Source organism: Amphibalanus amphitrite, unplaced genomic scaffold, assembly GCF_019059575.1.
Source record: "Amphibalanus amphitrite isolate SeventyFive unplaced genomic scaffold, NRLGWU_Aamphi_draft 000049F_arrow, whole genome shotgun sequence".
Taxonomy (NCBI): Eukaryota; Metazoa; Arthropoda; class Thecostraca; order Balanomorpha; family Balanidae; genus Amphibalanus; species Amphibalanus amphitrite.
This window is the reverse complement of record NW_024881545.1, coordinates 814560-829974: the sequence shown is the minus strand read 5'-3', so window position 1 is coordinate 829974 and position 15415 is coordinate 814560. Positions and strand designations below refer to the sequence as shown.

The following is a 15415-nucleotide window of genomic DNA, read 5'->3' as shown; positions in this document are numbered from 1 at the left end:
ATTTAAGTCGCCCCTATGCAATGCACGACAGCTTGGAGCCGCCTGTATACACCGAAGAGCTCTGGAATAACCAGCTTACATCGGACAAGTAGGGCGATCCCAGGACTCCCAAGCACTGTCAGGTGCGGGCCCGACGCCCGTGCCAGCCTTATGATAAGAACGGGGACCGTGTGAGCTGAATCCGGCTGATACATACAAAATAGCGATCGATACACAGTCACATACCAAACCACGCCACACAAAGGAGCCTCACACCACTCTGACGATCCCAACCCAACAGAATGTGGAGACGCCAAAACGGCGCAGTGAAAAGCTCCCTACTCAGTACTCTGATACACGGCAGGATGACGCATCACTGTAGAGAGCGAAATGGGCCGAGGTCAGCCTCCAACCTGAACCACGGGGACGCTCTTGGACGGTCGGAGTCTCTTTAAGACACCATCACACTGGGGCACTGTAGTGCTCACCGCTGTGCTAGTTATCCGGAGCTCACTGCTCACAGTATTGGAGCCATAGGCTAGGCGCCATGGGCTGCAGGACTAGCATGCAATGCAGTCAAAGCAAAGACCGAGAGTTATGGAGCCATGAGAAGGGAACTATGGTGACGTGGACCGAGGGCTCAGAAGCCATGGGCTAGGAGCTACCGGACAATGGACCGGGAGCAGATTATAGAGCCATGGACCGGGAGCCACCCAAGCCCGTATAGTGGACCGGCTCCAGAGACGGACCAATGTATTCCCGGCGCTGCCAGAATTCAGAAACAACCGTGTGCGTGCCTTGAAATATTGGAAAACAGCCAATCCGTGCTGTCGGTGCTAGAAATTCTGAGCGGCGTCATCAAACACGACCTTGGGCTATTCTACGCGGGCGGCCAGCGAATTGGATATCAAAGGCGACCCGATCACTAAATATAAATGAAATCGTAGATGCCCAAGTCTTGACTGAAAGCGTGGCTGGAATATGGAAAAAGGATTACCTTGTGGCACCGTACTGGGCATAGGGGGCACTGATCACTAGGGGGCACATGTTGAAAACAGGTCCAAAGGACCACTGTTCAGAGACGCCCAATTATTTTGCAACAGCCGGCCCAATTCTCGACCTCAAGCTCATGCTTATTGATTAGGTACCAGTCAACGGCGCAGATGTCAAAATTAGACAAAGCAATTCAGCATCGAACATCTACCTATTGGCCCTAATAGATAACCTTTCCCATAAACGTCACACTGTACCCTTCAGGGGAAAAACGCGAAGTGAAAACTGATAAGTTTCATGAACAGCGAGCTACAAACTCCTTAGCTGTTGTGTGAACGCGTGTGTGCGACATATGTTTGGGTTCCAGGGAGCGCCACCATTAAAACCGATCGCCATAAGGTCGGTCTGTCGATATGGAAATGCCAATTCCAGGCTGCGAGGCCGCGTCACGAACCAGGGGGTCTGTGAGGTTGGATAGAGGTGCGAACAGTAAAAGGTCTGTCAGTATGCGGAATGTCACTGGACACTGGTCAGCCGAGGTCGGGGCAGTCTACTCTGGGGGTCTGTTTAGGGGTCTGTCCGCGCCACAGTAAGATGTAAGGTCGGTATGGGCTGTTTAGCAGTGAGAAGGGCCGGAGTGTCTGATGTCTGGTCCGTGCCAAAGTAGGGTCGGTATGACCAGCTCGACTGGGATGGGCTTCATGGTCATATCAGTGTCAGCGTAGTTTGTGTGATCGTTGCGGGTCTGAACTGCCTGCGGGTCTGAGTCAGAGAAGAGCCTGTGTCGTCGGCTGCGGCCGGGACGGTCTATGTAGTGTGGATCTGTAGCTGCATAGCAGTTAGGCGGGGTCGGACTGTCTGTTAGGCAAGACTGTATGCGCCGTGTTAGGCGGAGATGGCCTTACTGTGCCAACGTGCATGGTTTGTAAGGGCTGGGTAGTAGCCGGTCGGCCGGGTGCGGCCGGCACGGAGTTAGACTGTCTGACGGTGTGACTGTGCCGCAGAGAGGGTCTGTCTCTGTGTAGCAGACTGACTAGCAGTCGGCAGGTCGGACTGCCTGAGGGTCTGTCAGTTCCAAAGTGAGTGTATGGGATCGTTAGCAGCCGTGGAGCCGGGCGCGGCCGGGACGCCAGGTGACGCGGGCGCCGCTCGATGGCCGCTCACCGTCACCGCACCGTGCACTAAACCGGGCGCCGCTATCGACGTTCGATATTCTCGGCGGCAGCACGGCAGTCTGACGGCCCGCAGCGGCGCCCCTGCCCCTCCCTGTTTGGCGGCACCACCCCACACTGCAGCAACACAGGCCGGTGGTTAGGTGGGCTCAGACCCCTGGCTGGTGGGCAAGGGAACGAACCCTTGGCCGTTGGACGAGGGTTGGGGTCAGTCAGCCAGGCGTGGGGCGGGGCGGACATGTGGAGACATCGCGGCCACCGACCGGCCGACTCCTTCGAATTCAGACTGCGGCCACGCAATCAATACAACAACCCCGCCGCAGCCTGGCGCCGGGTCAACCTGCCTGCTGCCCCACCCAGGCAGCAGGCGTGAGCGGGTCGGACCGGAAGAGGCTGCCACACCCTGAGGTCAGGTCACTACCAGAGACAGCTGGAAACGAACCGGTCTGACACACCTGTTCACGGCAGCTTGACTGCATCTCGAATCGGGACTAGCCTGCATTATCCCTACGGCATGAAACGACCCAGTCATTCCCAAATATGTAATCAGCTTGCCTCGTCCCAAGGGCTTGAGCCAGCACAGCTGTGCAATCTGATCTGTGGAACCAGTCCGCCTTGTCCCGAGGGTCTGGCATTGTCCGGTTGCTCCCTTTGACCCGGAACCAGCCTGTGTTGTCCCTAGGGTCTGACTCGGTCCAGCGCTGTCCCTTTGACCCGGAACGGAACCACCCCGTCCCTGCCAGAGGTCTTACCCGAGCCGATCCCACCGAGACAATTTCACACTGACCAACAGATTGCTCGAACGATTCTAGACAGGCAGCCCACTCAGTTCCGCCACGAATGAATTTATCGGAGGTTGTCATCTTGGCCTTGTCAGACTCGACTTCGATCGACAGTAACTCGGGCGTCCCGAGCAACCGCTCAGAATTCCATCGGAGCAGTCCGCGAGGCACGTCGCTATCATGCATGACCGATGACACCGTGGATTCTCTGAGTGCCCTCGGCGGACCGACCGTGCCATGCCCTCAGGGGATGACACGTCACAGAGCTGGTGATACCAACACCGTGAAAGGCATTCATCTTCTGCAGCCTCTAGTAGATCACGTCTTATCCTGCAGCCACTGTGGATTCGTTATACTCTATAAACGTTTAATGTATTGAAGAGAAGCTGGAAAGGAATGGGGCGGCCAGCGATAGACAGCTTTACCGTCCAGACAACGAGGGACTGAATTCCGTAGAGAACGTTTTGGAGCGGTGGATGACGTCATCGGCCCATAACGCGGGATGGCTGCTGCCAAAGGCGGATCGCAGGGTATTGTTAATGAGGGCGGCTGGGGAGCGGGACCATGGCTGCCTGCCGCCTGGTGCATTCATAATGTAGGCGACAATCGTCAGTCGGATCGAAACCTGTCATCCATTGAACAGGGCATTGCACTGCGGTACCACCACGGAAAAAAACGTGGTGATCCTGAGCAGCAAGTTAATGTAATAAGTCACTATTCATTGCTCGTGCTTGTTGACGCATAACAGAGATGCATGCATACATACATGCATAGCATACCAACGAAGGTGAATCAGTTTTCTTATCATTTCAACGTTCATTGCGAAACCGTCCAACACAGCGTCAGTCTTTTACATGTCCCGCATTTTCGCAACACTACACACATCCGGCACCACGCAGACCGGTTGGTGAAACTACAGCGAATCCAACAACCCAACAACTCTGCAACAGAGCGCCTACATGCAAACTAAGCCAGCGGTCACGTGCTTCCCTACAGCCGGTTTCTGTCGGTGAATAGAGAGCAGTCCACGGCTGCCGCAGAGCTCAACTCACGAGCTGGGACGCGCCGGGTGGTGCGTGCCACGACGCCGGCGGGCGTACCATCCGTACCACCCGCCGCCGGCGCATAACCGCCAGGATGACGGCCGAATACCGAACGTCACACACAAAAACAGCCAACAAGGCCGGCGTGAGCTGCCGGCGGGCCCGCCGGCGACGCAGCGACCAGACAAGCGGGACAGAGGGTCTGCGTGTTCTATCTCTCTGCAGTGAACTGGAGGGTCCTGTGTCGGCTGCTGTCACCCACGTACTGTTCCATTTTACCTGTACCGTTTATGCGGCCTTTCACCCGCTCAAAAAAACGATGCAATGGCGCGAGTTCTTCACATACTGTTGGCTCACCAGTCTGACACTAGACACAGCGCACTGGTGAGAAAACTGGGCTCATTATCGCCAGCACGAGCTAAGAGGAGAGCGAGAGGACAGCGAGACCGGGAGAGGAGGTCCATCTGCCTCCTACGTAAAGGTCAACGATCGCTACCTGTCCCCGCCGGCCATAAAAACCGGCACTGAACTCGGAACAAGGGGGACCGGATACGGGGATACAACAGTACCACCCCGGATGGATGGTGTACCGATAGGTTCGTCCGTGACCAGCATAGGTCACGGGTCACTGGTGATCGGTGGGTGGAGAGTGGTTTACACCCTGTGATCAGAGTCAACCGGACGCTGGTAATATCGGGGAGGGAGAGAGAGAGAGAGAGAGAGAGAGAGAGAGAGAGAGAGAGAGAGAGAGAGAGAGAGAGAGAGAGAGAGAGAGAGAGAGAGAGAGAGAGAGAGAGAGAGAGAGAGAGAGAGAGAGAGAGAGAGAGAGAGAGAGGACGCTCCCCCGCCAGAGGCGAGGCACAATGCGACGGACGATCCCCACCGGGCGCCCCGAAACACATCATCGTACTATGATGAAATGCCCCTCAAAATGTCATGATGAAAGTGGATGGCGCAACGTGGAAAATTAACGCAGTATGACGCAATACCACAGCCATTACCTACAGGAAAATAACAAACTCACTACCGCATTGCGATTGTGATACTGACCACAATAATACAGCACTCTGCAGACGATGCAAAAAAGCCTGGAGCCTAATGGATCTGGTCAGTTCCATTAGGTCAAAAACCTGACAAAGGTTGTTCTCCCTGTGTACGCCGGACAAACAAGCTGACATCTTCCCCACAGTGGCGGCGGCTGACCGACCACGTTCTGCCAACATCCAAGCCGTGCGATCAGAACGGCCGGGGAGGAGCCTCTATCGAATACTGAGCACACTGGTGATCACTCACTCGCTCGTCATGCCAGTCCAGCCTGAGACGAGCCTAAACTTCCACCAAACTACCGACGGAGACTCTAAAACGGGCGTCCATTAGACGTTCCCAGCGGGCTCTGGCGGCTCCAGCAGGACTCACTCACCTAATGCCGTGTCCCGGCGTCATCTCATCATCGGCCACCTCGCACACAGTCTGTACTCCGGCGTAGCGTCCGGATCGGCCGAACACGCGGCCCAGCTTGCGGTGCAGTCTGTGGAAGCGTCCGCCGCCCTCGGGGCGCGCCAGGCTCAGCACGCTGACCGAGGAACGCAGCCGGTCCCTCAGCGTCGGACGGAACTCGACAGCGTCCAAGTGGTCGGCGTCCAGCGCGGCGTACGAGCGCGTCAGCGCAGGGCGGTTGCTGAGCATGGTGGCAACGCTGGTGGTCCTGGTGCAGGGGCTGGAGACTGACGGATAGCGCAGGCCGACACACGGAAACTGAACCCGAGCGGTTTAAATGTGACGTGGACACCGGTCCGACCGTAGTCGCAGGACTTACTGAGCGGCGAATCCTAACCCAGCCCACGGTCCGGACAAGGCACCAATTGCGAGTTCGAATATGAATGCGGTCGTCCCGTTAGATCTGTGTGCCGCCGCTCGCTGGTCCTCCTCGTCCCTCTTTCAAATTGACTGTCGGCACACCTTCACCCGTTCAACACAAATCGAATTGTCAGCCGCAGCTTGCACAATCCTCGCTCACCAGGCTCGCCTATGTACTCCCGCCGCAGAACGTCGCTCGAGCACCTGACACATCCGCCGCGCACCGTTCACAGCCAACTATGACAGCCGCCACCTGCAGTCGTACCGCCGCTGCCGGCCGTAGTCGACACCGCAAGTGAACAGCTGCCGCCGCCGCCGCTGCCGCCGCTCCCCTCCCGCCGCCCATCGATTGCCGCGCGGCCTTGACTGCGGCGCCGCGCAGGTGAGTCGGTGACGTCACAGGTCGGCGGGACGTCACCGGTTCACCGCGGAGGTGTGCCCGTCTGACCAGTCAGGTGACCGCTGGTCACCAGCCGGCTGCTCTCAGCTGAGCGGATTATGGATGCCGGTCGACCGATCCCGAAACAACGGAGAACAACGAAAACAACTGAAGGAGATTCCACTCCAAAACTTTGGGTCCACGTCAAAACAGCTAGTGACTATTGAGCTAGTGACTTTTGAGCTAGTACAAAAGAGCTAGTGCTTCAAAACAGCTAGTGACAACACAGCTAGCGCCAAAATAGCTAGTAATGCAAAATAGCTAGTGCATTAAATCAGCTAGTGACTAAACAGCTAGCGTCAATATAGCTAGTAGAGCAAAATAGCTAGTGCTTCATTATAGCTAGTCATAAGCGTAGGAACCATGGGTGCAGTGGGTGCAGTTGCACCCACAATAATTCTCCAGTGGGTGCAGACAACGTATTCTGCACCCACAATAATCTGGAACAAAAACCCCTTTTCTCATCAACACTACTTCCCATGCAGCACAACAAATTCAGGATATTTTGCCCACTTTCCACCTTTAGAAGCGTTTGCTACTGTGATGGTCTTCAAAACTTACATTTGCGCTCAAGTAAAAAAGGAAGCAACGGAACACATGTGATTGAACACATACCGATGACCCACTGTCAAAAGTTTTAGCCCGATACCTATCTTCGAAAATGGCTAAGTTAGCCGCATTTAGGTACTTTTTGCGGTAGTCAATATTGACATTATCAACGCTTCTAAATACACTTATCATCGGTAGGTACCTTTTCGACATGGTACACCCTCAAAGCTCACAAGGAGCCTCCGCTCGGGTGCCGCTCCCTACCCCCTCGGCCCTCCCCCCCCCCCCGGCTTCACCGGCCATGGCTGGATTTCTGCACCCATGCACCCACAATGTTCCAGCCGTTCCTACGCCCATGTTAAGCTATATAAATCGCTAGCGTCGACTAATAGCTAATAAGCAAAATAGCTTATTCGTAGAGCAGCTATTATAGATTCTTTCCCGACGAAGAGTCCCCACGGGTAGAAGGAGCAGAAGAGCACCGTAGTTTGACAAAATTATTTGGGATGCTAGGAGGGCAGAGGACGGGATCCCTAGGACAAACAACAAATTAGAAGCGGGGCACCGGGGAATTAAAGAGATGGCATATCGCGGGAAATACATATCGCGGGAAAAAAGTCATAGATATCTTGCATTTTTGAAGCGAAGTGAATGGGAAGGGAACAGAGGTCCAACGAAATTGCTATTTTGACGATAGCTATTTCGTCACTAGCTGTCTTGAGGCACTAGCTCTTTATGCTTCACTAGCTACTTTGACGCTAGCTGTTTTGTCACTAGCTGTTTCTAAGCACTAGCTATTTTGCTTCACTAACTATTTTGACGCTAGCTGTTTTGCCACTAGCTGTTTTGAGGCACTAGCTGTTTTGTACTAGTTCAAAAGTCACTAGCTCAAATGTCACTAGCTATTCTGACGTGCACCCAAAACTTTCAAGTCCATTTCTGGCATATCTTCACCCGCTGGTTATGCTGGCCAGACAAACCAGAATATCAACGAATCATGAATGACTAGGTACCTATCCTGGAAAACTGCATTATGCAAAATGAAAGCATGGAAAACCAGAGACATTTCATAGCGCGATCATTTCACGGAAGAAATCAGTGACGAACAATTCAATTTCAGTAAAATCGAATCATTTAGAAAAGCTTTTTCATTCCAACTGTCTGATCAATAGATGTCGTCGCTCCAAAAGTGACCATGTGATTCAGACTAAACGTCACCCGATCCTGAAGTAACGGTTGTTGGCTGTCACTGACCAAACCTGTATGGAAGGAGATTTGAATAGTACCGATGACCGCGCGCCCATAGTTTCCTACGAACCGCAGGAGCGGCCTAAGCCGAGGCGCCTGTCACTAGAAAGGCCCAGCAGGGGCGGGCGCTGTGTAAGTGTCCACGTGTATCGGGTGCCGGCCATTTGGCGCCCACTTCCGATCACAGCCAGTATATCTTCCGATCGACAGGTGCAGGTATCGGAAACACGGCTCTACTAAGGGACAGGGCCGTGTTTTGGACGGGACAGGGCCAGCCCCAGTCCAACGACATGAAGTCGCTGACCAAAGGTCCAGCACGAAAAACGAGAACAATGGCAAAACTGCACTTTGTGTGACATAACGATAGGTTGGGTGGATACCCTTCCACGTGTGAAGCCTGGCCAGGCGACACACGAAAAAAAATGTTACCGACATTATCAGATTCCGTCCCGTTCTGCAACGAAACCCCTACAAAGTGACAGCAGTGTTTCCGTCCAATCACTGGGTTAAGCGTCGAGGCGACTGTTTTACCTAACGTAAGTTTTCAAGTCCGGTGCGTTCACGGATCTAGAGCGGGGGTCACTGTCGGAACGCTGTCAGAACTCACAAGTTGAAGGTGTGAGCAGTCCGCTCCACTCGTCGGGCGTCCACAGCAGCATGAAGGTCAGGGCAGCAGTCAGGGATCAAGGATGAGTCAGGGATCAGACGCGCAAAAGGAAACGAGCAAACGGGACGAGAAGCAAATAAAAAAAGAAACACCGGGACTTTCAGAAATTGACTGTAAAGCGCGTCGTGATCGAAAGAAATCCCTCTTGAGTGTCTAATGCCTTTGTAAACGCTAAAGACAGTCAGACTTTGTCCACAGCAACAGCCGGTTGCCGAATTCCCGATGGATTTTCAGCGGGTCGCCGATCTCCGGGAACCGCCGATCGGTAAGCGGTGACTCATTCAGGCTGGTGATGGCTCCAGTCGGCCCATATCGCTCTGGGGACGGCGGGTTGGCGTATTCGGGGAAATAGTTGGCAATTGGCATATCGATGGCTCCAGACAACAGATTGGTCGTCTGCAACTGGCAACACCCCACCCACTGCTGGATGGGGGTGGGGGTGGGGGGGGGGGGGGGTGGAAAGGTGAACAGCCAGCGACACGATTTTCGCCGAATATTAACAGCGGTAGCGCACTTAATGAGAAATATTTTTTTGCACATGTGAAAAGTTCAACACAGGACTCATAAGGCCAGGTCACCGGGTCCCATCAAGTGACCTTACCTTTAGAAATCGTAATGCTCGCGATAGTTACACCGAATGAACAATTTATTTGTGACTTGTCGATTGTCACGATTGAGTGACATAACTGTAACGGACAAAATGCATATCTTGTATCATGGACCTCTGTATACTGATATACAGAGGCCTATGCTTGTATTTTACATTTATGACCAAGGGTCAGGTCAATCTTGCGCCAACTTCTTCATTTATAAGTGAGGTGCAAAAACTGATCTGCACCCTTTTTGGACGAAGATTCTAAAAACATCGTTTAACAGGTGGCAACTGGTAAGCGTTGAAAACCAATCGGCAGCAGGCACGGGTGACCCCACCTTTGAACCGTAAGGTCATCAATTACGGTCATGAACGGTCACCATTAGCTTTTTCTAACATAACTTAAGATCGTCATAGCACATGCTTGTGCTGGAGTGATGAAAACAACTTGGATGTGTACTGTTCACTGTTCAGCTCATCAATTCAACAATACGACTTAACCGTAAGTGGCATGTCAATGACCTTTTCCGGCCAATCCAAGTTACTTGGGAACCTTAGATCACAATTTGCCTGTTTAGACATTTTAGGTAAATCAGTGCATAACTCTAACCAGCAGAGCTACAGCACCGAGGAAAAGTACTTTCAGTACCTCATTTACGGCTTTTTCGATAGGTATTGCCCCGAGTTGACCTTATATCAATAGTTTGCTTCTTGTAGTCCCCAGAGGGCAAACGTCGTCAGCATGACAGTTTTTATTTTAAATGTGTGCTGCAATAACTTTTGATGTGAAGCTTTCGCGATTTTGATTTTACCGGTAGGTACCCATCGCTCTTCCCGAGACTCTTCGAATTCTACCATAAAGGCCAATTTGACAATATGACATCAGGTCAAGGTTTGGTGACCTAAGCTTTGAATTGATGTAGGTAAAATAATAATAACTCAAGTTTAATTTAAACAAAATTTGGATGCCCATTTGAACACAAGATTTGAGCTTACCAAGTGTCCCTGCACAGCCTATAAATGCGCAAAGCAGCATATACCACTGCGTGCTACAAAACGTTTTAGTCAAACATTTAACGGACGTTCGAAAGCCTGATGACGTCATCAGATTCCCGTAATGGTTCAGAGATAGGGACCATGCTGGTCCCACCCTGCAAGTAAAGGGAAGAAATTTCTTGAACACCATAAAGCTGCGGGGGTTACGACCAGGATAAATGGTGGTTTCTGAGCCTGGCCGCAAACTTGGCTATCTCAACTCAAAACTAATGTTAAGGTGGGAGGGTCCCTTTAAGTTTGAATTCTGATTTCTGATTCATATCAATGAATCATGATGGAAATCCTTAACAATTGCACAGCCATGCAATGTTATCCAAATTTATTGCAGTGCATCATTTATTTACAAACATATCAAACAAACATGAATCTTGCAAAGGTATGAATTTTGACCTAAGCTCAAGCTACAGGACGATTTCAATTTTAGCCTGTGTCAAGGCTATATAAACCTATAAACCGCCCGTGTTAAACCTAATTCGCCTAAGCAATGGTCTCCATGAAACACAAAAACCGATCCTCAATTTTAGGTATCCAATCCATTAGACATGAAAAGCTACTGCAAAAGGGAATTACAATTTTTTTGAAATTCAGATCAAGATGAGATTCAGGTTATTTAGGAGGGGAAAACATCCTGTTTTTACTTCAAGATGAGATTATGTGCACTTACTTTTGAAGACAAATTGAAGAGAAGGCGCAGTCGGCTGGGCTTGTCAGTAACCGATTAAATCATAAATCCAAGGCTTTGCCTTATGCCTGTTTCCTATCTTATGTGGAGTGAAGATGCAACGCAGTTGATCGCGTTTCTCGGACACGCCTAAGAGCTGGACTTTTTGATGACGTCTTCGGGTGACGTCATGTCGTGTGTGACGTTTCGTGAGCAGGTAAGGAAAAGTCACCACCGCTGGCGAACATTGGTGCGGTAAATGGCAAACACAAATGCTGCGCAGAAAAGACAAATGTGTAACTTCACAACATTCGTTCGGACGGCATATTTACGTCTGGACAACGAGTTGCGGGGAAAAGTGCCGATTGTGTTGCAGTTTTAGGAGCCGGTGATTAGGCTGGATTTTTGGGTTACTTTTTCGTTCCAATTCATGTATTTCATAGTGTTTGGCTTTTGAATATTTTAGTTCTTTCAGATAAATATTACTTGCCTTACAACTTTTGTAAAAACGTTTCATTTTTTTATAAGCCGACGTTCAGAGTCCTAAAAATACATCAGCACTACAATCAATGTAAACAAACAAATGGAGCACCACTTGGCTCTGTTCCAAGGCCATTTTTTAGTTTATCTGGTGGTTTTCTTGCTCTTGTACGTCGTTTTGTTGGATGTTTTGAATCCCTTAAGATTGACTTATATCATATTTAAGAAGCATGTTGACTGAAAACAATCTGAAGTATCCAGGAGGCTGACAGAGGTCCTGACTACTGAGCAATATCAATATCAAGTTGAACAAATTATGAAATTTTGGTTGATAAACGCAAGTTGATCGGGCTCATATATCAGCAAGAAAAAGTAAAATTAAAAGAGCTTAGGTATTGTCCAAAAACAAGCTATAATATTGCAGACCTTGGAGCAATACTGAAGAGCACGCTGAGCAGGATCGTGCCAGAAAATGTTGACTGATGAGCGCATATTGATGTATTGGTATGAATATTGAATGATAACTTACAACAGCAAGATAAATTAGTGCTAACTGTCAAGTTAAAATCTAGAATGAATGGACTTGGGCAGTTTTACTATGCTTAAATGCTATGCAGATTGTAATGTGCATCAGGTACTCAGTGTCTGGCAAATGAAACAGGCGATCATTCCATTGCTACTGGAGGAGAAAGCTTGGATCACTAAATCCACTTTATGTTGATTTTGATGTTAATCATCATAACTGTATTTCTTGAAAAAAGGATTGTAGTAAAATTGTCAATGTGACAATCCATGCAACAATGTGATCATATTATGTGTTCATAGTCATTCGTGATAGTCATTATTGGTCCAATATACAATGACAAAGCTCTCAGTCTCAGCGTTTCTTCCTGTGGATGGCCAGCAGTGACTCAAAGCTTAGAAGTATTAGTTTTCTTCACAGGGCTGGGATAAACAGTACTGAGGGTAATCTTCCACCAAGGAACTCCACTTTGACATGGTATGAGATGTAGGCACAAGTAGGTAGGTGCTCAGTTCCTACTTCCTATAGTCAGTAGTTGTGTATGTTTACCTAAGATCAGATTGTTAGTTTTTTAATTTGCCAAATGTCCATAAAAATGTGACCTGAGCAATGAGCATACCTGAACCTGACTAACCTGACAGCTGACCTAACCTCAATCATCACACATATTTGCAGCCTACCCAAGACCTGCATGGCAGTGGCACCCAGTTATAGGTAGGTACTCACCCTAACTCAATCGTACCTGCTAACCTCCAACTTGCCAAAAGTAAGCTCACATTGCCACGCTGTGTCCAGGGAAACAGTCAACTGAGGAACTGGCTCATTGGGTGGCTGGTGTGAGACTGTGCATTTAAAGTGTTTCTTCTCTGAAGCTGCTCTGCACTGCTGTATGTCATGTTAGATGCTCAGAAAATGTGGGAAATGATTACTAAGCTACTTTAGTGCTTTGTTAATGCTCGAGACATGAACAAGTACAGATCCTGCAGGGTACAGCTATGAGTTAGGTGCTAACTGCTAGGTGAGTATGTTATGTGAATGTGCTGTTCCCTGTTTGACCGTAAGTATGCAAACAAGCACAGGGTCACAGTTATATTCAATCTCCACATAAACATACAACAAAAACGGCCATATAGCCTTACTCCGAACACACCACAGATAACTTAAGCCTTTGAAGGCACAAAAATGTTTTGATTAACAGGACAGGTTTACAATATATCCTCTGTCCTTGGGGGATCTTGCTGCCAAGTTGAGGTATGATGACTGAACTTCAGGATTGATCAACCTTTTCTTAGCCACTGCTTAGGTATATACGAGAAAGACCAAATGCTTGTTTGGTTTGATTTACAGGACATGTATACAATATATCCTCTGTCCTTGGGGGATCTTGCTGCCAAGTTGAGGTACGATGACTGAACTTCAGGATTGATCAACCTTTTCTTTGCCACTGCTTATAAACGAGAAAGACCAAATGCTTGTTTGTAAACTGCGTTGAAAATTTAATGATCCACCTTCAATTCTGACATGAAGGCACAAATGAAATAGTTCCCTCTTCCTTTGGAATACACAAAGCAAAATATTTAATAAATTTTAGTGGATGGACAAGAGCAATTAGTATAGCTTAGTAGCTGGCACTGTTGATGAATTACACTGACGCTTATTCGCTTCATATTTTGTAACAAACGCGCTAAAACTGCAATATAACAGCACTATATGCTTCTTGACAAAATGCAATAGTATTAAAAATTTAGCCCTGATGGCATTCATTCTTGGTGGAAACGTAATTACAAAATATTTTGTAGTAACTATTAAATTCCGGCCGAAAACAGTGCACGATTTAAAAAAGAATCATTCCAATGGCGGTCCATTCTTGCGGTCCTGAAATCGCCACTATTTCCGGCCTCTCCAACGCAACTCGTTGTCCAGACGTAAATATGCGTTCGGACGACAATGTCAAGGCGAATCAAGAAGTTCTTCATGCGATTGCTAGTTATCTGTCGTGCTATTTTAGTATGATTGTTATTAGCAGTTGTTTTGTGAAATGTATTATCAAAATCAATGTTTATTGAACGCAGATTCAGTTTATTTTCAGATGTACCTAGGTACCCTTACACTTCACTCATCTCAAGCTGTTCAAACACCCTTGGCTTGACAAAGTCGATTAAGATGAAAGTGAAACGTTGGGTATAATTTATACTGTGTTTTCTCTGCATTATTAACATATTCATCATATATACAATATAAGGGCCACATGCTTTTTACAGGGAGATATGTCAGACAGCCCAGTAGGATGAGGCTTCGTCAAGCGTCATTTTTAGCAACGCTTTTCTTGCTTAAAATCCAGTCTGCAAAACATGGCAGGGCTTACACTTTGGCTTACACTTGACTCCCAGCTGTTGTGTCTTTGCTATGCGATGTTAAACATATAAAACATCTTACTATTCATGTATGCGCCATGACTCATGTAATCTTTTCACAGCCAAGACGCTCCTAAGGTACTGGGAATGTGGGGAGTGCAGCAGCATCAGTGCAGCACCGATGGTCGGATGCGACAGCTGCGATAAATGGTACCACTTCCGTTGTGCGGGACTGACTAAGGAGCCAGGTAAGGGCAAATGTTTTCTGTCTCAGTATTTTTGTTGCAGCTATAGTGATCAATGAAATATTTTCCGCACTGTTCAGCCAAACATGTATTTCAAACAATCTGCTTCCCAACCGAGGGCGTCGCCACAGGGGGGGGGGACGGAGGGGATCTTGTCCCCTCCACTTTTTAAAATTTTAACATTACGCCTATGGCGTTGCATGGAAGGAATCGACTTGAAATGGTCCTCGTCACCTCCAAAATGGTCAATGTCCCCTCCAGTCGTCGCACCGTGGCGTCGCCCCTGTTCCCAACTACACAAATTTAGTCAAATAATGTGCCAATATGGAATTTTCAGGTTCAGTTGAATGAAATAGGAACAATGATAATTGTAGATTACGTATACCTGCAAGAGAGGAAAACAGAATTCATTGTATTGCTTGTCCTTCACCGATACTGTTATTTTTCCATTTCTAGAAACACCGACATGGCGATGCAGGTGGTACTGCCTGGTGAGGCCGCGGTCTCCGGAATCGCCTGCAGACGAAGTCACCTGGCGTCCATCTGCACATCACTTGCAGCAGTGAGGCCTGCTGACAGCGTCTGGCAGTGTCGGCAACGTGCCAGACAGCTATCTGGAGTCCTGCTCACCGCAGGTCGCCGACAGGAGTGGCGACGCATCGTCTCCGAGGTCGCCTCAGCAGCAGTGAGACCCCACTGGCCGTCTTCTTAGGCTTCAACTAGATTGCGAACAACCTATGCTGAGACAACGCCCATGACGTGTGATCCGGTACCG

At 49.2% G+C, this 15415-nt stretch overlaps 1 protein-coding gene across 4 annotated transcripts in view; it reads right to left on the bottom strand.

The window, feature by feature from the left end:
- LOC122377710 (protein NDRG3-like) overlaps positions 1-11209 on the bottom strand; it is a 57739-nt gene extending 46530 nt beyond the window's left edge. For 3 of the 4 annotated variants that reach the window (XM_043358063.1, XM_043358062.1, XM_043358061.1), the window contains exon 1: positions 5390-6182. In XM_043358063.1, the coding sequence (XP_043213998.1) occupies positions 5390-5655 (266 nt within the window). In that variant the 5' untranslated portion in view covers positions 5656-6182. Of the gene's footprint in view, positions 1-5389; positions 6183-11041 lie in introns of those variants that run through there. The other variant, XM_043358064.1, reaches the window with a different exon arrangement.
- Positions 11210-15415: the final 4206 nt, after the last annotated feature.